Genomic DNA, 23,723 nt, shown 5'->3' on the forward strand with positions numbered 1-23,723 from the left:
TGTTTTTCAAATGAGAGTTTATTGAACCTATAGAGAAAAAAAAAAAGTTTGCATTTGTGTTTTTGTTGCGTATCGCATCTCTTACATCAGGCTTTTATGGTGAATATAGCATTACTATATAAGGGATAAAGTACTTCCAGGCGATAGTTATCGCAGCATAAAGAGGGATGTTGAATAAGACTGTAGGGCTTTATTATACAAAAACAACCATCTGGATGTACTTTATCCCACGTATTCAATGGATACTAGCCTTAAATCATACACAAAACATTTTTCTGAGCCACAATAGTTTATTTAAATTTAAAGCTGACAGAAACAGCTTTAAAAGGTCCTAATGAAGCGTACACAAACCTACATGTTATTTAGTCACAAGATGGCACCAAACAGACAAAAACAGAGGCACGGCAGACAAGCATGCAGTTAACATAGGCTCATTCTGAAAACATAGCCTAATATACATTTCTAGAGATCGCAAATTATGTAGCCAGAGCTACATATGGCTGCATTTCGGCTAATTTAAAACGAACGGTGGGGGTGGTAAGATGCAATTCCTTTTCGCGCTTACTAGTTGACTGCTTACCTCCGTATGGACGGCTTTTCCGCTGTTACCAGTTTGTCCTGTAGCTTGACATGTGCGTTGGTAGAGACTTGGTGTGACAGAGCAGAGTTGACCACGACAATGAGGTTCGAGCCCGGTAAGACTGGTTCCAGAGAGTGGGTGAGACAAAAAAAAAAGAAGCCAAAAAATAAAATAGACAAGTAAATAACAGGGTGAGAAAGTGGTAAATCTGAAAACGTGGTAAAAATCAGGGCTTTTTTCTGGACTGCATATTAAAACACTGCGGTTGGGTTTATGGAAGGCGGTGGGTGGGTCAATCTGTGCTTTTTAAGACACTATTGGTTGGGTTTAGGGAAGGGGGATGGTGGGGGAGTCGGTCAGTTGGGCAGTCAGTTAGTCAACAGCGGCCTCTGGTGGATTTATGTGAGAACAGCAGGCGCGAATGGCACTCACGAGAGAAATTGGAAATCTCAAAAAGCGTACACTTTGGCCTCTGGTGGATTCTTGAAAACAAAAACTACAAAAGAAGCACCTCCTGGGACATATTTGGCACACTCTATAAATGAATATAGGGGTAAGTAATCAGAATGAGCCTGGGTTGCATGTAGTCTATGAACGTCACTTATAGTCAAGGTATATACTAAGGTATGGGGGGCTGCAGCTCCGCACAGTTTTGCTCCAACCCTAATCAATTAGCTGATCAAACTAATCAAGACTAGAGACATAAGCAGGTGTGAGTTGGAGGTGGTTGGAGATACAATCTGCAGAGCTGCAACAATCCAGCAATTGAGTTTGAGACCACTGGATTACAATGTCGTGACTGACCAGTCAGAACCCAAAGTATTCCAGACTGTCGTGTAATATCTGGGAATAACATACCTTGATCAATTAGAATTAAGGAGCTATTGCAGAGAGCAGTGTAATAAAATAGAATATGGTTCTACAGATACAACTAACTGCTCCTGCAAAGCCTGATGTGTTTGACACAAAAGTAAATAAATTTGATTTTTCCAAAACTTAATGAGCTTCAGTCCAGAAGGCTATAATGTGCATCTGGAAAGTATTCGCTTCACTTTTTCCACATTTTTAATGTTACAGCCTTATTCCAAAATGGATCCTTTATTTTCTCAAAATTATACACACAATACCCCATAATGACAATGCAAAATTTAGTTTTTTTTTGTATTTTCAATAAATAAAAAAAAAAAAAAAACACATGTACATAAGTATTCACAGCCTTTGCTTAATACTTTGTTTGTACACCTGGCAGCAATTACAGCCTCAAGTCTTTTTGAATATGATGCCACAATCTTGGCACACCTGTCTTTGGGAATTTTCGCCCATTCCTCCTTGCAGTGCCTCTCAAACTCTATCAGGTTGGATGGGAAGCTATGGTGTACAGCCATTTTCAGATCTCTCCAGAGATGTTCAATAGGATTTAGTTCTGGGCTCTAGCTGGGCCACTCAAGGACATTCACTGAGCGGTTGCGAAGCCACTCCATTGATATTTTGGCAGTGTGCTTTGTGTCATTGTCCTCATCAGACCAGAGAATTTTGTTTCTTGTGGTCTGAGAGTCTTTCAGATGTCTTTTTGCAAATTCCAGGTGGGAAGTGGCTTCCGTTTAGCCACTCTACCATACAGGCCTGATTGGTGGATTGCTGCACAGATGGTTTTCCTTCTGTAAGTTTCTCCTCTCTCCACAGAAGATCACTGGAGTTTAGACAGAATAACCATCAGATTATTGATCACCTCCATGACTAAGGCCCTTCTCCCATGATCACTCAGCTTAGATGGCCGGCCAGTTCTAGGAAGAGTCCTGGGGGTTCCAAACATCTCCCACTTACTGATGATGGAGGCCGCTGGGCTCACTGAAACTTTCAGAGCAGCAGAAATGTTTCTTTAACCTTCCCCAGCCTTTTGCCTTGAGACAATCCTGTCTCAGATGTCTACAGACAATTCCTTTGTCTTCATGCTTGGTTTGTGCTTTGACATGCACTGTCAACCCTGGGACCTTATATAGACAGGTGTATGCCTTTTCAAATCATGTCCAATCAGCTGAATTTACCACAGATGAACTCCAATTAAACTTCTCAAGATTGATCAGTGGAAACAGAATGTACCTGAGCTCAATTTAGAGCTTCACGGCAAAGGCTGTCAATACTTCTGTATATATGATTTTTCTTTTTTAATAAATTTGCAACAATTTCAAAAGCTCTAACATAGGCGGTAACATAAATATGTGGAAAAAGTGAAGCGCTATGAATACTTTCCGGATGCGCTGTATCTAGGATATAATTTGTTTTTCTGCTTAATAAAAGTCAGTAAATATTTCAGATTTAAAAAATACATGCACATCATAACCTGCAGATGTTTTTAGAATGAAATGCCTTTTATTTGATAAAACAATAAACAAAAAAAGTATCAATCAGACTACAGTGATATAATTTAGTGATAATTTGAGGTTTACGGCAACGCTTTGATCATGTTAATACATTTAAAGACATTAAAGGTTTGTGCATTCCATGTTAATTTAATGTGGTATCATTTGTAATGTCTTTATAATTCTCTTTTTTATTTAAAGCAATGTGAATTGCCTCTTACTGTTTTAAAGGTGCCATAGAATGCTTAGATACATTATGTTTACATTGTTCTCTCATAACAACATACTGTAGATTCATTCATTCATTCATTTTCTTTTCGGCTTAGTCCCTTTATTAATCTGGGGTCGCCACGGCGGAATGAACCACCAATTTATCCAGCATATGTTTTACGCAGCGGATGCCCTTCCAGCTGCAACCCATCTCTGGGAAAGGTACATTGATTAGGTAAGTGCAAAAAATCTTTTACAATCCCATTTATAATCATAAAAATTGGCCTTAGATTTAAAGTGCAATGTTTTCAGCTTATTTGGAAGAGTCATGAATATTAATCTCAAGTCTCTGATACTCACACAACACTCTGAAATACATATGTGCAAAATAATGCTCAAGTTGTCAAAACATATTTATGAACAAACTGAGTAGGTGCATAAGTGTGCATTTAATGCTACTATTCAGGAACTGACGTGTACACTCACCGGCCACTTTATTAGGTACACCTTACTTGTACCAGGTTGGACCTCCTTTTGCCTTCAGAACTGCCTTAATCCTTCATGGCATAGATTCAACAAGATACTGGATACATTATTCAGTGATTTTGGTCCATGCTGACATGATAGCATCACGCAGTTGCTGCAGATTTGTTGGCTGCACATCCATGGTGCAAATTTCCCATTCCACCACATTCCAAAGGTGCTCTATTGGATTGACTTCTGGTGACTGTGGAGACCATTTGAGTACAGTGAAGTCATTGTCATTGTCTGTGATCATTCGCTCGTTATCCTGCAGGAAGTAGCCATCAGATGATGGGTACACTGTGGTCATAAAGGTATGGACATAGTCAGCAACAATACTCCGGTAGGCTGTGGCGTTGACACAATGCTCAATTGGTACAAATGGGCCCAAAGTGTGCCAAGAAAACATCCCCCACACCATAACACTACCATCAGCCTGAACTGTTGATATAAGCCAGGACGGATCCATAATTTCATGTTGTTGATGTCAATTTCTGAACCTACCACCTGAGTGTTGCAACAGAAATCAAGACTCATCAAACCAGGCAACGTTTTTCCAATCCTCTATTGTCAAATTTAGATGCGCCTGTGCGAATTGTAGCCTCAGCTTCCTGTTCCCAGCTGACAGGAGTGGCTTCCGGTGTGGTCTTCTGCTGCTGTAGCCCATCCGCCTCAAGGTTAGACATGTTGTGTGTTCAGAGATGCTCTTCTGCATACCCCGGTTGTGTCGAGTAGTTGTTTGAGTTACTGTTGCCTTTTTATCAACTGGAACCAGTCTGGCCATTCTCCTCTGACCTGTGGCATCAAGGCATTTGCGCCCACAGAACTGTCGCTTACTGGATGTTTTTTTTATTTCAGACCATTCTCTGTAAACTCTAGAGATGGTTGTGCGTGAAAATCCCAGTTGATCAGCAGTTTCTGAAATACTCAGACAAGCTTGTCTGGCACCATCAACCATGCCACATTCAAAGTCACTTAAATCACCTTTCTTCCCCATTCTGATACTCGGTTTGAACTGCAGCAGATCGTCTTGACCATGTCTACATGCCTAAATGCATTGATTGGCTGATTCGAAATTTGCTTTAACGAGCAGTTGGACAGGTGTACCTAATAAAGTGGCCGGTGTGTGTATGTTGCCTCATTATAAAGTACTTGTCAAATTTGATAATATACACACTAAACTAACAAAAGATACAGTTAAACAGACCTTATTCCTGTTCATTGTGACACTGAATAAATTCCAATATTTTGTATTCTGACAAGCTGTAAAAAGACAAGCTTGTCTTGTTTTCAAAATAAGAGCCCCACATACATAGCAAATATGAGAATACTAATGTAAAATCAAGGTGAAACAGGCCGATCAAATCCTGCTGAGGGAGTGCATATTAATGATCCTGTGTGGATTGTCACAGACAGTGTTTTGTTCTGATTGGCTTGTTTTTCCACCAGAGTTTTAAACTTACTTGATTTATATGAGATCAAGGAAACAATGGAGTTTGGGGCTCATGGTATGTCATGGTACATGGTATGTACCAAACTCTTATTATTCTATACCTAGGTATATCCAGATTTTCATTTTATGGCATCTTTTCCATTCAGAATTAGACACTGACATAAAGTCAATTTAATAAGGATTATTTAAAAGAACAAAAATAGAGCAATAAAGCCTAAAAGATAAAGATTTATGGATTTGGCATTTTGTAATCTGGGTCATGAGAGCCTTCGCGAATCCGTCCAAAGCAGCCCAGCAGCAGATCCACAGCAGCGTTTACTGTTGATTTGATCTCGTCCGCTGTTCTGCCCAGTTTGGGGTTCACTTCCACCATGTCTACAGCAGAGAGAAGCCCTGCAGTGAAGCCAAACACACAACAAAGTCTATAGGAGAATGGTTATCTAAAATTGTTGATTGTAAATTTCTTTTTAATTTCAGTTTCTACACTTGAAGTTTACTGTCATGAGTAAAAAAACATTTAAGACATGTTTCATAAGTTGCATCTATTCTTAAGTACTTCAATAAATTGTATCAATTATTTAGGAAAAACAATAATGATCAACCTGAATAATTACTGATTATGGCTAGTGATGCCCTGTGAGACAATATTGATGTCCTGTTAATGACTATGTGCTCTAAGAGACTAGTGAAGTCCTGTGAGACCATATTGATATCCAGTTAAAGACTAATGATGTCCTGTTAGAAACTAGTGATGTCCTGTTAGAAACTATGGCCTGTGAGAGACTAGTGATGTCCTGTTAGAGACAAGTGATGTCCTGTAAGAAACTATGTCCTGTGAGAGACTAGTGATGTCCTGTTAGAGAATATGTCCTGTGGGAGACTAGTGAAGTCCTGTGAGAGACTAGTGATGTCCTGTTAGAGAATATGTCCTGTGGGAGACTAGTGAAGTCCTGTGAGAGACTAGTGATGTCCTGTTAGAGAATATGTCCTGTGGTAGACTAGTGAAGTCCTGTGAGAGACTAGTGATGTCCTGTTAGAGACTATGGCCTGTGGGAGACTAGTGAAGTCCTGTGAGAGACTAGTGAAGTCCTGTGAGAGACTAGTGATGTCCTGTGAAAGACTAGTGATGTCCTGTGAGACAATATTAATGTCCTGTTAGAGACGGGTGATGCCCTGTGAGACAATTTTGGTGTCCTGTTAAAGTCTAGTGATGTCCTGTAAGAGACTATGGCCTATGAGAGACTATTGAAGTCCTGTGAGACAATAATAATGTCCTGTGAGAAACTAGTGATGTCCTGTTAGACACTAGTGATGTCCTGTTAGAGACTAGTGATGTCCTGTTAGACACTAGTGATGTCCTGTTAGAGACTAGTGATGTCCTGTTAGAGACTAGTGATGTCCTGTTAGAGACTAGTGATGTCCTGTTAGACACTAGTGATGTCCTGTTAGAGACTAGTGATGTCCTGTTAGACACTAGTGATGTCCTGTTAGAGACTAGTAATGTCCTGTTAGAGACTAGTGACGTCCTCTAAGAGACTAGTGATGTCCTGTTAGACACTAGTGATGTCCTATGAGAGACTAGTGATGTCCTATGAGGGACCAGTGATGTCCTGTGAGACAATTTAAACAACCTGTTAGAGACTAGTGATGTCCTGTAAGACAATATTGATGTCCTGTTAGACATGTGATGTCCTGTGACAGACTAGTGATGTTCTGTGAGACAATATTGATGTCCTGTCAGAGATTAGTGATGTCCTGTGAGAGACTAGTGATGTCCTGTTAGACACTAGTAATGTCCTGTTAGAGACCAGTGATGTCCTGTAAGACAAAATTGTTGTCCTGTTAGACATGTGATGTCCTGTGACAGACTAACGATGTTTTGTGAGAGACTAGTGATGTCCTGTGAGACAATTTAAACAACATGTTAGAGACTAGTGATGTCCTTTAAGACAATATTGATGTCCTGTCAGAGATTAGTGATGTCCTGTGAGAGACTAGTGATGTCCTGTTAGAGACTAGTGATGTCCTGTTAGAGACTAGTGATGTCCTGTTAGAGACTATGTCCTACGAGATACTAGTGATGTCCTGTGAGAGACTAGTGATGTCCTGTTAGAGACTAGTGATGTCCTGTAAGAGACTAGTGATGTCCTGTTAGAGACTAGTGATGTCCTGTTAGAGACTAGTGAAGTCCTGTTAGACACTAGTGATGTCCTGTTAGAGACTAGTGATGTCCTGTTAGAGACTAGTGAAGTCCTGTTAGACACTTGTGATGTCCTGTTAGAGACTAGTGATGTCCTGTTACAGACTAGTGGTGTCCTGTTAGAGTCTAGTGGTGTCCTGTGAGACAATATTGATGTCCTTAGAAATGAGTGATGATGTGTGTTATGTTTTGCACAGCAGATGCTTGTCTAGCTGCCAACCCGGTACTGGGAAACACCCATACACACTCATTCACACATACACTATGACCAATTTATTTGATTCAGTTCACCTATAGCAGATGTCTTTGGACTGTGGGGGAAACTGGAGCACCCGGAGGAAATTGTATAATGACATTGGTATGACAATGATAAGGAGGTTTAGGAGGACATGCCTTCTGTCCTTGTAAATCAAAACTCCTAAAAGTAGGGTGGCACAAGTGTATCACCATTTAAGCTTCCCCTGCTGGTTGTTTCTCGACTCACACATCCTACTGTTCTGACCTGTTTGGCAGATGTGCTCAGTGATGTAAATGCCCTCTCTATATGTCAGTCCTCCTGCTACAGGTGTGCCAGTCGCCGGTGAAACTGCTGGGTCCAGCGCATCAATGTCGAAACTCAGATGGATCGGCTTCTTCACTCTGATGCAAAAGAGCAGCAATATTTCCTCAATAAACATTTACACTTACGAAGACATTCCAACAAATGCAAAAAAGAGAATATTTGCATAGTCACACACTTACTTTGAAAACATGTGATCACACGTCTGCTCCATGACTTTTGCTATTCCAAGTCGATCAACTTCAGTCATGGAGAAGGTTTTGATGCCCAGGTATTTAAGGATATAACTGTGGTGTAAAATCATTCAACTACATAAAAGGCAATCGAATAGTGATATAACACATATTTGATGCAAACTGTCTGCAAACTTACTGTTCTTCCGGGTCCACATCTCGGAGTCCAATATACACAACATCCTGAGCTGCTACGCAAGGCTTTAGCCATGAGAAATTTGGAAGTTTGGGCATCTGAGGAAGATTAGAAAAGTTGCACAAAGCATTTTTGAAAATAAATATAATCCACATTCAACAAAAATATAAACACAACCATTTTGTTTTCACTTCCATATTTCATTAGCTAAACTTAGAGATCTAAAATGTACACAAAAGGCTCATTTCTCTTAAATATTGTTCAGACATTGGTCTAAGGCAGGGGTGCCCAAAGCTTTTGTCACGGTTTGTGTAGAGGAAAGGGTTGAGGACTCAAGGGCAGAGCTAAATGGGTTTTTATTAATAGTAAAAATAAAAATAAACAGCAAAATAAACTACCAGGGGGGAAAACACTAGCAAAACAAATGAACAAACAAACAAACTTGACTGGGCAGGCTGGTAGGGATCAGGGCTGGAAAACACGACAGGACAGGGAGAGAAACGATGACATACGACAACGAACTGGCACAGGACAGCAGACATGAGGAGAATAAAAGCAGAAGTAAATTAACACAAACAGATGAACATAATTAACTAATAATATGTTAACAAGGAGGGTGGGACTAGACAAAAGACGGGAGAGCACATGACACAAAGAGACAACACAAGCCATGTGCTCACATAACTAGAACACAAAGCCAATGAGAGAACTCATTAACCGCGTGTTCGTATGACAAGACAAACACAACACTTAAGCACAAAATAAAAGCACGCAACCACAATGTAAACACAGAGCCACGTGCTTTGACAACAGACGCAAGTCACAAGCACAGGATAGATAAAAAAATACCGAAAACCAAACCAACTAGAAGGAGACACTGAGAATGAAACAGCGCGATGCTGACAGAACAAAACACAAACACGAATACAAGAGCGCGCGTCCCAAGGGTGCGCAAACCCCGCACGCCCACATCAAGCGGGAGTGCGCACGGTCCGCGCACACCTACGACAACGTGCACCCAGCAACACACACAATGACAAAACAAGTGCTTTACCCAAGAAAACTCGAGCCGAGCACAACTGGACAGGACAAGACAGAGCTAGTGTCCGGACTCTGCCACCAAAACAAGAATTTACAAGACCAGAGTCGCAGAACCCTGACAGCTTTTCCTATAAAGGGCCAAAAATCCAACTTGATTGAGGGCTGTGGGCCGAATCTATAGCAACCTGTATTACACTAAATTTTCCAAGGGGAATATGCTAATTTATTCAATGACATAATAATATCAAAATATAATATAATAAAAGAAAAACAATTTTGTTTTGCTTTAAATCATATGAACTAACCCAGTATCATTTTAAACATTTAATAATACATTTTGTTATTGTAAAAACATGAACAATTCCATTTATAACACAATGGAGTTCAACGCTGAATACACTAAACGAGCTGCTCCTGCCTTCACCTTGACTTGCTCGCAGATGTCTTGTGCATTGTCTGTCATGTGACAGAATTGACATTTTAAAAGTCTGATTCATTTACAACATTTAATTGAATCATTTCATTTCAGCTTTTTGTAGCTCAGCAATAAAACAAAGAAATAAAAGGTTACGTTAAATTTGAACTAACAATCTCAGTCAAAGGCATTCGCCCAAGCCACCTCCCCATCATTCTCCCTTTCTTTTCAGAAGAGACATTGCCTAATTAAAGGTTACCAAGGGCCAATTTCGGCCTGGGGCCCTACTTTGGGCATCTCTAGTCTAAGGCCATGTCCACACAAACACAGGTACTTTCAAATCTGCACATTTGTCTGCATGTTTTTCTTCTAAGCAGAGTATCAAGTTTCTAACACCAAACCTTTTCTGAAAACCAGTGTAGTAGATACTTATTATTATATTTCAGTGGATACATGTTTCGTTTGTGTGCTATAAATTGATTGTGATATTTTTATAAAACTGTTTTTTTTTTTTAATATATTTTTGTATATTGTTTTGTGTATTTTGCTTATGTTATCTGTGGTATAGATGCAGTCGGTGGCTTATAGCTATCTGGGTTAAAGTTAAATTTGTAATATTGATGGATTGATGGAACAAAAAAGTTAAATGTTACCTACCTGGGGTTCATGTTAGGGCCACCATCTTTATTAAAAACATGCACTTTGTAATAATTTTTCAAAACTTTTTAAACTTAAAAAAACTCCTTCCTGATCCCAATTGATGATGATTGATGGTCACAGAGAGCTGAAAAGATCTTTTAATTTAGGTTGTTTTGCGCACATCCTGTTTTGTGATATGATTATAGTCATTACTATTGAGATATGCTAATACGCGGTTGTCAATTAATTCGGTGGCCAGGGAAACCGTAGTCCTGTCACATTGCGGTGGGCCTCAAAATGGGAGGGATTTGGATCTTATTTTAAAGTCAGGAAATGTAAAAATGAGACTTAGGCCCAATCCCAATTCTACCCCTTATCCCTTCCCCTTATCCTTACCCCTCGTTTTGCGTGTTCCCGTGAAGGGGTAGGAGTGTCCCAATTCTCTTTAGCTTGAAGGGATAGGGCTAAGGGGAAGGGCTAGATAGCCCTTCAAACAGAGATTTTTCAAGACCACACTCGAAACCATGAGGTAAGAAAATTCCCAAGAATACACCAGCCACAATGGCAGTATTTTAATACATTCATTACAGCATTGTTGTTTTACCGTCATGCTTTAAAAAAAACAAAGAGCTAAAATAAAAACTGCTAAATTTCGCAATCTATAATACATAGCTGTCAACCCTCCAGTTTTCACTGGGATTCTACAGTATTTTACAGTTATTTCCCGCTATCATCTCGTAAAGGTATTTTCCCGTTTTTTCTCCCGTAGTTTCAGTCCTTCTCTGAAGGGTGGCAAATAAACATTAAGGAGCCAATCCAACCTATTCGCAACCCATACCGCCAAACCCCCAGGGGCCGCCCCTTGCTCTTAAATGTGAGTCTGTTCTGTGCTTTCGCTTTGTTTAGGCTGGAAAACACTTTGAAATAAATATAAAAATTGCAAGATTCCCTTTCCTTTTCAAAGCAGGTGCTGTCTCCCCTTCATATGCAATCCTCAAAACAGTCATGTAGTGGTACATGAATGTCAGCTGACTCGCTCCATAGTGGTAAATAGACGCTGTTTGCCAAACGGATTCTGTACACGCGAGTTAAAGCGGAGTGAAAGTCTGGCTTTTGGGTGCGTGTTTGAACAGACATATACAAAGAATTAATAATATCTAAAGATGTTGATCTTGGTGGGGTTTTTTTTTCAAAAACAAATAATTTCATCCTAAATGAGCATAAAAGTTAGAAAAAGCATTTGAATGCTTTCAATATGACATTAGATGTGTGGATTTTTTAAAGTGAAACTGATATAATCAAACGAAAGAAATCTAAATAAATAAGAGATCCATTCCTTGCTCTTTAATCAGAATGTGTAAGTTATACAGTGAAGAAACAGCTAATGAGATTTGATAACTTAATTCTATTTCATTATAATAGCTATTCATTTAATTAAGCTGAACTGTTTGCTTATGGGCTGCGAATGTTTATTATTATTTTTTTCTTTTGTAAATAATAATAATAAAATATATTACTGACCATTTAACTGTTTATTTATAATGAAACAGCTCCAAATGAACATATTTATTAATTTGGGGATTTTTTAAAGTCGGGGGAATTCCTCATTATGGTGGTCATATCCCTTATTTATTTACATCCCAATGTTGACAGGTATACCCTAATAATAACTCCTGTATAGCAGTCCCACAACATTCTGACTCTCGATGACGCTCAAATACATACCTGTCAACATTGGGATGTGAAAATAAGGGATATGCCCACCATAAGGAATCCCCTCTTCCCCCTCATCCTCCTTTAAAAAAATCCCCAAATTACTATGTTCGTTTGGAGCTGTTTAATTGTAAATAAACAGTTAAATGGTCAGTAATATGTTTTAATATTATTATTATTTACAAAAGTAAAAATAAATATATACATACCAGCAAATACATTAGTAAACCCTTCAGCTTATTAAAGTGAATAGCTGTTATAATGAAACAGAATCAAGCTATCTCATTAGCCGTTTCTTCACTGTATACCTTACACATTCTGATTAGAGAGCAACGAAGCAACAAATGAATCTCTTATTTATTTAGATTTTTTCGTTTGATTACATTAAATAACAGGTGTCACTTTAAAAATGCACACATCTAACAATATAATAAAGGCATTCGAATGCTGTCTCCTCTCCACCAATCAGCTGGTGTGTGGTGTGCGGTCTGGCGCAAAATGGCTGCCGTCGCGTCATCCAGGTGGATGCTGCACACTGGTGGTGGATGAGGAGATCCCCCCCATTGTGTGTAAAGCGCTTTGAGTGCCCAGAAAAGCGCTATATAAATGTAAGGAATTATTATTATTATTATTATTATTATTATTATTATTATTATTATTATTATTTACTAACTTTTATGCTCATTAAGGACAAAATTAGTTGTGTTTGAAAAAAAAAAAACACACCAAGATCGAGATCTTTAGATATTATTTTTATTAATTCTGTGTATATGTCTGTTTAAACACACACCCAAAAGCCAGACTTTCGCTCCGCTGCAAATCACGTGTACAGAATCTATTTGAGAAACAGCGTCTTTATATCACTATGGAGAGCGTCAGCTGACAGTCACGCACCGCTACATGACTGTTTTGAGGATTGCATAGGAGGGGTAACGGCACCTGTTATGAAGAAGAAGGGTAATCGCGCCGTTTTTATATATCAAAGTGTTTTTCTGCCTAAACAAAGCGAAAGCACAGAACAGAATCACATTTAAGAGCGAGGGGCGGCCCCTGGTGGTTCGGCGGTATGGGTTGCATATAGGGAGGCTCGTCTTTTTAATGTTTCTTGCCACCCCTTAGAGAAACACTGAAAGTACGGAAGAAATACGGGAAAATACTTTAACATGATAGCAGGATATAACTGTAAAATACAGGAGAATCACGGGAAAAACGGGAGGGTAAACAGGTAAGCTCAAATACCCTATCAGAAAGTCTAGTGGCTGAGAATGAGCTTTTTACAGTGTCTGCTATAATGTTAATGCTGTTTTCTTGTGTTTACATAGATTAAAATGGCTACTGTGTAAATGCGCAGTAAAGTTAAGATCTTATAGCCACATTAGATGGTTACGATAACATAATATATGACTTCAGTGATTTCCTGAAGATAAATACCAAAAAATAAAGCAACTGGAATAACTACAGCAGTCATGATCGTCTGATCTCATATGAAACAAGAGATCGAGATGACATATGATAACGTGTGCAGGTGCTGTAGTGCTGTCCCATTTCTTAGGGGTACATTTTGAAGCCCTTCCCCCTCACACTCAGTTTTAAGAGGAAGGGGAAGTACAAAAATAGAATTGGGATTGGGCCTTATTGGCTTTATTTCACCCCAATTTGACTGTGGACACACTATACCTACACACAGTTCGGTTCAAAAAGCTTCCAAAAGAGGATTTTCATCATAGGTGCCCTTTAATGAAATTAGTTTTGTTTTGTAGTTATGAGTAGATGGATAACTTATACAATACCGTTTTTTTATTCTTTATTTAGGAGTGGAAACGGGCTTCCAAATCAAATCATACATAGTCAATATGTTAAGACTTTCAATTCAAACATTTCTGTAGGAGTCTGGCAATTTGTAATGAGACTGATGATAGTGTAACGACTGTGTAACACATTATACACATTTTAGATTAAGGAACTGAAATGATTAAAGAGCACGATTGACCTTGGAGTGCAGTTCGTGGATGAGGTAAGACATCGGCTGGCCGTGAATATTTCCAGTCGGTGTGGTTAAAGGTGTGTTGATGTCTGCGTGTGCGTCCACCCATAAAACACTCAGCTCATGTCCGGATGCAGCATGACCAGAGATTGAGCCGATCGCCAGGCTGTAAGAAACACACACACACTACCGGTCAAGTGTTAACCTAGATAATGAATGTAATCTGTTCACTTCTAAATTCATAATGTAATATCATCTAATATCGATCTCGAAAATTGCTGCTTCATATTTTTGTATATCCCATATCAGTCAAAAGCACCACTGAAATGTATTCATTCTTATTTATCACGTGAAAAGAAACATGTATATTCTAAAATAAAAAGATCTCATTTAAAATAAATCGAAAGAGAATGTGAGGTTCGATAAAGATGAATGTTATTTTTAAGAGACTGTGATCATCTTAAATATGTAACATCTGGATGAATGACCTGTGATCTCCTCCCAGCATCACGCATGTGTTTCCATCACTCTTGATCTTCTGCACGGCTCCTGAAAGCAGCTCATTTGCTCGTCCCACCGCTCTCGGGGTCTTAAGTCTCCCGATGGACTCGTCGTTGGGAAGGTTTTCAAACGTCACATTCCCATAATCCTTCACCACACAACCTGGAAAAGGAGAGAGGTCTTCAAATAAAGAGGGCTCACGAAAATACTGTCATGGTTTGTAATAAGCAGTGGAAGAAAGATCATACTCAAGAACCATCCCAAAACATAGTGCAAGTGGAGTAAAAGTAGCTGTGATAAATACATTTACACTCACCGGCCACTTTATTAGGAACACCTTACTAGTCTCAGGTTGGACCCGCTTTTGCCTTCAGAACTGCCTTATTCCTTTGTGGCATAGATTCAACAAGGTGCTGGAAATATTCCTCAGAGATTGTGGTCCATATTGACATGATAGCATCACACAGTTGCTGAAGATTTGTAGGCTGCACATCCATGATGTGAATCTCCTGTTTTTCCACATCCAAACGGTGCTCTATTAGATTGAGCTCTGGTGACTGTGGAGGCCATTTGAGTACAGTGAACTCATTGTCATGTTCGAGAAACCAGTCTGAGATGATTCACGCTTTATGACATGGCGTGTTATCCTGCAGGAAGTAGCCATCAGAAGATGAGTACACTGTGGTCATAAAGGGATGGACATGGTCAGCAACAATACTCAGGTAGGCTGTGGCGTTGACACGATGGTCAATGGTAACGTGCCCAAAGTGTGCCAAGAAAACATCCCCTACACCATTACACCAACACCACCAGCCGGAACCGTTGATACAAGGCAGGATGGATCCATGCTTTCATGTTGTTGATGACAAATTCTGACTCTACCATCCGAATATCACAGCAGAATTCGACTCATCAGATCAGGCAACATTTTTCCAATCCTCTATTGTCCAATTTGGTGAGCCTGTGCAAATTGTAGCCTCAGTTTCCTGTTGTTAGCTGACAGGAGTGGCTCCGGGTGTGGTCTTCTGCTGCTGTAGCCCATCCGCCTCAAGGTTAGACGTGTTGTGCATTTAGAGATGCTCATCTAAATACCTCAGTCTGGCCATTCTCCACCGACTTCTGGCATCAACAAGACATTTGTGCCCACAAAACTGCCGCTCACTGGATATTTTCTCTTTTTCGGACAATTCTCTGTAAAGCCTAGAGATGGTTGTGCGTGAAAATCCCAGTAGATCAGCAGGTTCTAAAATACTCAGATCAGCCCGTCTGGCACCAACAACCATGCCATGTTCAAAGTCACTTAAATCCCCTTTCTTCCCCATTCTGATGCTCGGCTTGAACTGCAGCAGATCGCCTTGACCATGTGTACATGCCTAAATGCATTGATTGGCTGATTCGAAGTTTGCTTTAACGAGCAGTTGGACAGGTGTACCTAATAAAGTGGCCAGTGAGTATAAATTTAGTCACCTAGCAAACACTTTGTCCAAAGCAACTTACAATAAAGAAGGCATTCAGCAGTTCAACAAGAAGAGAAAAAACATAAGAAGTGATAATTATACAAAGCAACTGTAAGTGCTCAGAGAATTAATGCTAGAGTAAAGAGGGGAGATTCTATTTTTAGAAATACGGAGAGATTGTAAGAGAGTGTCTGGTAAAAATTTACAAAACTGCTGTGTGTGTCAGTTAAAGCATTTTCCACAGGTGGTTTGTCAAGCCCACTCACCTGTGTGAGGCACACTCAGAATTCTATAATGCTTTGATTATGCACATTACTACTCAATGTATGATTAAAAGTAGCCTTTAAAAGTACTCAAGTGAGTAGTAAGTATTATTCCCTGCAAATTAAAAAAGTAGCGTACAGCAGTGACATTTTAAGTGTGTCTTTAAGTGTAATTAAGATAATTTGCCATTCAGGGACTATACATTTAAAATGTGATCATATTTAATATGAGAACACATTACATTAATATATGCATCTATAATAACTTTCTTGATGTCTGTCTGATGTGATTTATCTATGCATGATTTGATTGGATGCGGATCACAGAGGTGATTATTCTACTCAATCCAAGGACACAAGAACGCAAGTACAGACAAGAACACATTGAGAAACGTCCAGTGGGTGCCAGCTATACTAGCATTTTTCAAAATATCTTCTTTTTTGTTTGTTTTGATAAAGTGTCTATTTGATGTGGTTTCATGTCAATAGATGTAGTTGGTTTCGGCTGATTGATTGGGGTAATGATGTTTCTAATCTGTTATAAGATGGTCTAAGATGAAAAAGTATCATCAGAGTTTTATGGTTTGCTGACAATGAACTCACTCGAAAATTCATGTTGTAAGTTGAATGCATGGAAGGAAGATTTGCAGTCTGAATTTTTTGGATAAAGATTGGGAAGAAGCCTGCACTAAGGCTCACACTATGTCTATATATTAAAGTTTTAAACTTATACAAAATAAATGGATTATGTGGACATATGTAACACCAGTACAATTAAATAAATATAACAAAAACATAATAGATATATGTACTAAATGTTTGGAAGCTACATGAACCTTGTTTCACTGTATTTGGCACTGCACAAAAATTAAATTATTTTGTTAAGAGGTGAGAGTCACCAGTGAAAAAATTCTTTCGAAACAAATCCTCCATGACCCAAAGCTTTTTTTTTTTTTTTTGCTAGGTTTATACCCAAACTATAGTAAAGCAAACAAGTATTTATAGACCTCAGCTTGCTTTATGCCAAAAGATGTGTAGCTTTGCTATGGACAAATATGCAAAGACCAAATGCTACTCAATGGATAAGACAAATGTTGTTAAGTCTGCCATTGGAAAAAATAACTTTTATTATAAAAGCTAAACAAAGTGTATTTGAAAACAAATGGAGTCCTTTCATTAGTTATATCAAAGAAGTGGAATTAGGAACAAGTGGATCAATAATTGTTTAATGGATAATGCAGTTCCAGCTTTATAGTTTTGTTTTAATACATTCTTTAATAGATATTTGCTGTGCCTAGTACTCAGTATGATAATGATTGTCATGTTTGAATAGATTCCCATTAACGACAAAAAGAGGAGCAGTTTTACTTTTATTTTTATTTATGTATTTTTTTGTTGTTTGTTTGTTTGCTTTTAGTTTTTATTATATATATATATATATATATATATATATATATATATATATATATATATATATATATATATATATATATATATCCTCGTATTTTGTATAATTTGTAAATGCAACAAGGTTATTATTGTTGTAAAATGTTTGTAAAATGTTGTATCTCAATGTGTACAAACTGAAAACGAAAAATAAAAATATTATGGAAAAAAAAGATGGTCTAATATGGAGATGTACTGTTTGAAATGTTTGTATGTGATTTTGTGTGAAGTTTTATGTTAAGTTTTCTCCTTTATTACAAGTGTTGCTGTAGTTCCCTATAGTTTTCACTGTGTTCAACAGTTGAAAGATACTCAAGTACAATGAAACAATACGTTTGCTGCGTTATTTAGAATGTGCTGAAACAATACAGCTCCTGTTTTTTGGGGGAGACAATGTAACTGTTTTATGTTCAATCCAGTTAAATTAGTAAAAACTAAAAAGTTAACCTGATTCCTTCATGATGTCCTAACGCAAATCGATTGTGTGGAACTCAGCAGTTTTTACAGTGCAGGTTTCTAACAAATGAAGAGTGAGTAAACGATGACAGAAAATACATTTTTGGGTGAAAACTCTTGAAATGAATGTCTAAATAAATCACTCATTTTCAGACAGCCTGTCACTGATTGAACTTTTCAGACAGGTGGAAGTCTCTGATACATGTTGCAGCATTAAACATTAGTGGATTTGTTTGAGTTAAGATGTGCAAATACATGTTTCCCTCCTGATCAGTAACAGAATGACATACTGCAGCAGATACACGAGGGGTGTGAAAAATCGTTGTGGTCACTGTCCAATCAGAATACAGACACGCACACACACACTCTCTCTCTCTCAACTAAATTAATAAATACAAACATACACGGCAGCTCTGAGGCACTACTGAATGTACTGAATGGAATGTTCACTGTTAGAAAACATTCTGTGCATTTATGAAATGCAGACAAAAATTGACTCATCCTTCACTCATTCAAAACCTATATATATATATATATATATATATATATATATATATATATATATATATATATATATATATATATATATATATATATATATATATATACGGTTCAATACATACCTCGGTTTTTTAACACGGTTTTTGGTTCGGTTTGGTTCTCATGGCTCAACACGTGTTTTTTTTATTTTTTTTAGTATTACTTAAAAGCCAAAAAAAGTACAGTAGTTCCTAGTATATTGTATAAAAAAATTAACACTGAAATCTCACAGCTGCTGGTAGCCCATGTACAAACTGGGCAACACATAAAATCCTACACTTTGAAAATAAACATACATGTGAAGTTAATAAAGATAACTTGGCCATTTCAAATAAACACATTTGTACTTAAGTAAACATAAATAAACCATCTTAATTATCTTGGTGTTAAAACAATGCGAGACTTTAGTCTGTAACGCGGATCGAGTGATTTTATAAAATGACAAAAGCTCACATCTCCAATCACCGAAAACGGCTGCAAATCTTTGGTAATAAACACCCGCAATGCCTTTGTTATTTTTATGTGTCTCTCGGAACCAGCTGGGTATGTTTGCTTGAAAGATGAGGGATTGTTGCTATTTGGAGGACTTTATTACCTTCTCTGCTATCCTGCATTCAGTGATATTGCTGGGTGATGGCGCTGCAGATGTGGAGTCATGGTTATACATGTAAAACAATGCTTGCACACAGTTATTTTTTGTTCATCGTTTTTTCTTTTATTGGCATTATACTTACCAGCAAAACCGAAATGTCCTCACACCACAGATTTGAAAAACGCCGGCGCTTTCTCGTACTGTTGCCTCACTTCGCCGGCGCTTCCTTTTACTCTTGCCTCAGCCTCACTTCACCACCGCTCGCTATGTTAAAGTGTGGAATGACGGTTAAGCGACCCCTAACTTTAGAGCATAGTGATTGGTATTTACTTGCGGGGAGGAGTTCCCTCATCTCAGCTTATGGATTAAGAGGCACACACAGTCAATTCAAGGAGATATAAAATGCACATAAATTAATTAAACGCAAAGCCGAGAAAACCACAATTCACAAGCATGTACTGAACCGTGGAGGTCGTACCGTATGGTTCAATATTATATTGAAACCGTGGCATCCCTAGTACATATATAAATATATATATATATATATATATATATAAATATATATATATATAAATATATATATATATATATATATATATATATATATATATATATATATATATATATATATATATAATTTTTTATGCAGCGGATGGCAACCCAACACTGAGAAACATCCATACACTCTCGCATTCACACACATATACTGCGGCCAATTTAGCTTATTCAATTCACCTATAGCTCATGTCTTTGAACTGTGGGGAAACCTGAGCACCCGGAGGAAACCCATACAAACACATGGAGAATGCGCAAACTCCACACAGAAATGTGTTGCTTCAGCCCATTTAAACTGAGTAGTTTGAACAAGCAGCAAACGAGCAAATACATCCAAAAATGTCAACCTTGCCATAAAAAAAGTTTTCACCAAAATAGCCCTTTTTTAAGTTGCTTGTGTGGGCTTGTATTATAAAAATACTCTCTATCAATCTTTTCAAACAATTATATTTGATTTACCAAAGTCACATAATGCACATATTGTCGTTACTTTTGTCTCTTCACTGTAAAAAGTGCTGGGATTCACACAATCGATTGTGTTAGGGCAACATGAAGGAATTAAGTTAGCTTATTGATTTGTACAAATTTAAGTGGATTGGACATAAAACAAATAAACAAACTCAAGAATTGGGTTGTTTCAGCTCATTTTAAATAAGTAGTTTGAACAAACAGCAAATGGCATGTGGCAAATAGTGTTTACTGATGGGTCAAAAGTAACAATGTGCAATTTATGTTTAAAGTGAAATTAGTTGTTTTACATTTGTACAAAACATCACCTGATATTAATAGACCATGCATTAGTAACCACAGAATATATATCTGAAGTCAGAATTATTAGCCCCCTTTAATTTTTCTTTTTCTTTTTATATTTCCCAAATGATGTTTAACAGAGCAAGCAAATTTTCACAGTATGTCTGATAGTATGTTTTCTACTGGAGAAAGCCTTATTTACTTTATTTCGGCTAGAATAAAAGCAGTTTTAAATTTTTTAATATACATTTTAAGATCAATATTATTAGCCACTTTAAGCTAGATATTTTTGATAGTCTACAGAACAAACCATCATTATACAATAACTTGCCTAATTACCCTTACCTGCCTAGTATACCTAATTAACCTAATTAAGCCTTTAAACGTCACTTTAAGCTGTATAGAAGTGTCTTGGCAATTATCAAGTAAATATTATTTACTGTCATCATGGTGAAGATAAAATAAATCAGTTATTAGAAATGAGTTATTAAAACTATTATGTTTAGAAATTTGTTCTCTCTCCCTGAAACAGAAATTAGGTAAAAAAAAAAAAAAGCTAATAATTTTGATTTCAACTGTATATATACTTTTGTTAAATTATCTTTAATAATCTTTTTTTTTTGTGTGTGTAAAAAATGGTACTTTCATCCTATGGAGTTAGATTAGTTTCTTTAATATTCAATCAAAAGTATTAAGTTTTAAAGAAAAATTAAGTATGTATTTAAAAAAATAAAAGGTTGCAAATAAAAAACATGTTTAGTTAAAAAAATTTAAAAAATTAAAGAACTCCCCCTTAAAATATTAAGAATTGTGTTGTTTCAGCTCATTTGAACTGGGTTTCACCAAAATATTGAAATGCTTTTCTACGGTGTTTGCGTGGGCTTGTATTGTAAAAATAACCAAAATGTCTCTATCAATCTTTTCAAACAATTATATTTGATTTACCAAAGTCACACAAGTGACAATTTCACATCTGTCACATACATAATGAAGCTTTTTCATCAATAATGCAAAGATAAAGAGATTGTATTCACAGAATTTCTACAATGCACAGCACCTATCGAAGATGATCATTCCCCTTTGAAATAATTACTTTATTTGTCATACAGCCTGAAATCAAACTCCATTCAAATAGCGAAATGTTTTTATAGCCTTCTCCTAAACTGTACCATTCTACAACTTTATCCTGAAGGTCTTCTGAAAGCAGGGTGTAATATAAGTAAAGGTATAGATTTTCACAGGGTATGATCATTTTCTATAGGCACCGTGTAAACTCGCTAACTTTTTTGGTCACATCCCTGACGCATGTTTATTTTCCTTATTTAAAATCTAAAAAATTGTTATAGATTGATGCTTTTCTGATCCCATAACTATTGTTAGTTGTTTTGGAAAATATAAACAGCTGTTGCAACATAATGTGAACACAATGCTTTCTCTGAGAATTTACGTTTTGAGTTTTAATCACACATCCATAACGCAGGAATTGCTTCAATGTCATGAGTGTTTTGTACAGTGATGTTGTTAATATCAGGTAGTGTTACCTTGCCCTTTAAGTTTCTGCACCAGTCCAGCCGCTCGAATGAGGTCTGCTCCTTCCTGCACACCATCCTTCTGCTGCAGTGACAGACAGTCATGAACATGAGCTCCACTACTGCAGCAGACATATTCATTTCTCACACAGTTCACCTCAGTGTTTTATTTCCCGTCAGTGTGCTTTATCACTCACCTGTCCTTTGGAAAACGGAGCGCCTATTATTCCCACAGAGTGCCGCTGATGATGGAGGTGTCTCCTGAATATGTGAAGAGCTGCTCGTGATCCGCTAAAGCTCTTCATCTTCATCATCACTGTAGTGATACTAATTCATCCGGCAGCAGTGAGTCTGGAATAAGCGGCTCTACAATCAAAGCAGATTACAGGAGCCGTGACGACACGCTGGCCGGTGACGCGCATTGGGCTGCTCTGGGTTTTCCTCTCTGGTGTGAAAAGTCGCTAAATGAGCAAGAGCTGATCTGAGGTCAGCAAATTTCCCATTCGAATTGGTTTATAATGATAATAAGCGCATGGGAAGAGTACATTTTACTTGGGTATCAAGAAAATAATTAAAGGCTGTTCATCCGTTCACATCATTGCTTTCGAGTAAGTTTTTGTAAGTATAACATTTTAAAATGTATTCCTCGTAATAATTTGGGGAAAAAAGATGAACTATGGCATCTCAGATGAATTTTGAACTATTCAAATCTCTAATAAATATAATAATAAATCAAAACATACATATTTACATTCAGCGGCCACTTTATTAGGTACATTTTAATAGAAATGGGTTGGACCCCCTTTTGCCCCAGAACCGCCCATGGCACAGATTCAACAAGGTACTGGAAATATTCCTCAGAGATTTTGGTCCATATTGACATCATGATAGCATCACGTAGTTGCAGCAGATTCGTCGGCAGCACATCTATGATGCGAATCTCCTGTACCACCAAACCAGTCTAAGATGATTCAAGCTTTATTACATAGCATGTTATCCTGCTGGAAGTAGCCATCAGAAGATGAGTACACTGTGGTCATAAAGGAATGGACATGGTGAGCAACAATACTCAGGTAGGCTGTGGCGTTGACATGATGCTCAATTGGTACTAATGGGGCCAAAGTGTGCCTAGAAAATCTCCCCCACACCATTACACCAACACCACCAGCCTGAACCGTTGATACAAGAAAGTATAGAAGCCTGAACCGTTGATACAAGAAAGTGCTTTGTTAATGCCAAATTCTTACCCTACCATCCCAAACTCGCAGCAGAAATTGAGACTCATCAGATCAGCCAAAGTCACTTAAATCGCCTTTCTTCTCCMMCACACACACACACACACACACACACACACACACACACACACACACACACACACACACACACACACACACACACACACACACACACACACACACACACACACACACACACACACACACACACACACACACACACAATTTATGTTTAACGGACATTTATGTTGTTTTTTTCCCCACACTGTTCAACTGAATAGTTTTAATAACTCATTTCTAATAACTGATTTAATCTTCACCATGATGACAGTAAATAACATTTGACTAGATATT

The 23,723-nt window shown here is 37.7% G+C and overlaps 1 protein-coding gene across 10 annotated transcripts; it reads right to left on the reverse strand.

Moving 5' to 3' along the window:
- arg1 (arginase 1) lies at window positions 1-23,410 on the reverse strand. Of its 10 annotated transcripts, none has more exons than XR_012387673.1 (9): window positions 22,332-23,410; window positions 22,147-22,219; window positions 14,534-14,708; window positions 14,052-14,211; window positions 8,257-8,351; window positions 8,067-8,171; window positions 7,828-7,964; window positions 4,825-5,518; window positions 1-3,657 (listed from the first exon to the last, which is right to left on the reverse strand). XR_012387673.1 is itself a non-coding variant. In NM_001045197.1 (8 exon segments), coding segments are annotated over 8 exon segments (1,026 nt in total). In that variant the 5' UTR covers window positions 22,449-22,463.
- Between the last annotated feature and the right edge of the window lie 313 nt (window positions 23,411-23,723).

This window comes from Danio rerio, chromosome 12 (assembly GCF_049306965.1).
Source record: "Danio rerio strain Tuebingen ecotype United States chromosome 12, GRCz12tu, whole genome shotgun sequence".
NCBI lineage: Eukaryota > Metazoa > Chordata > Actinopteri > Cypriniformes > Danionidae > Danio > Danio rerio.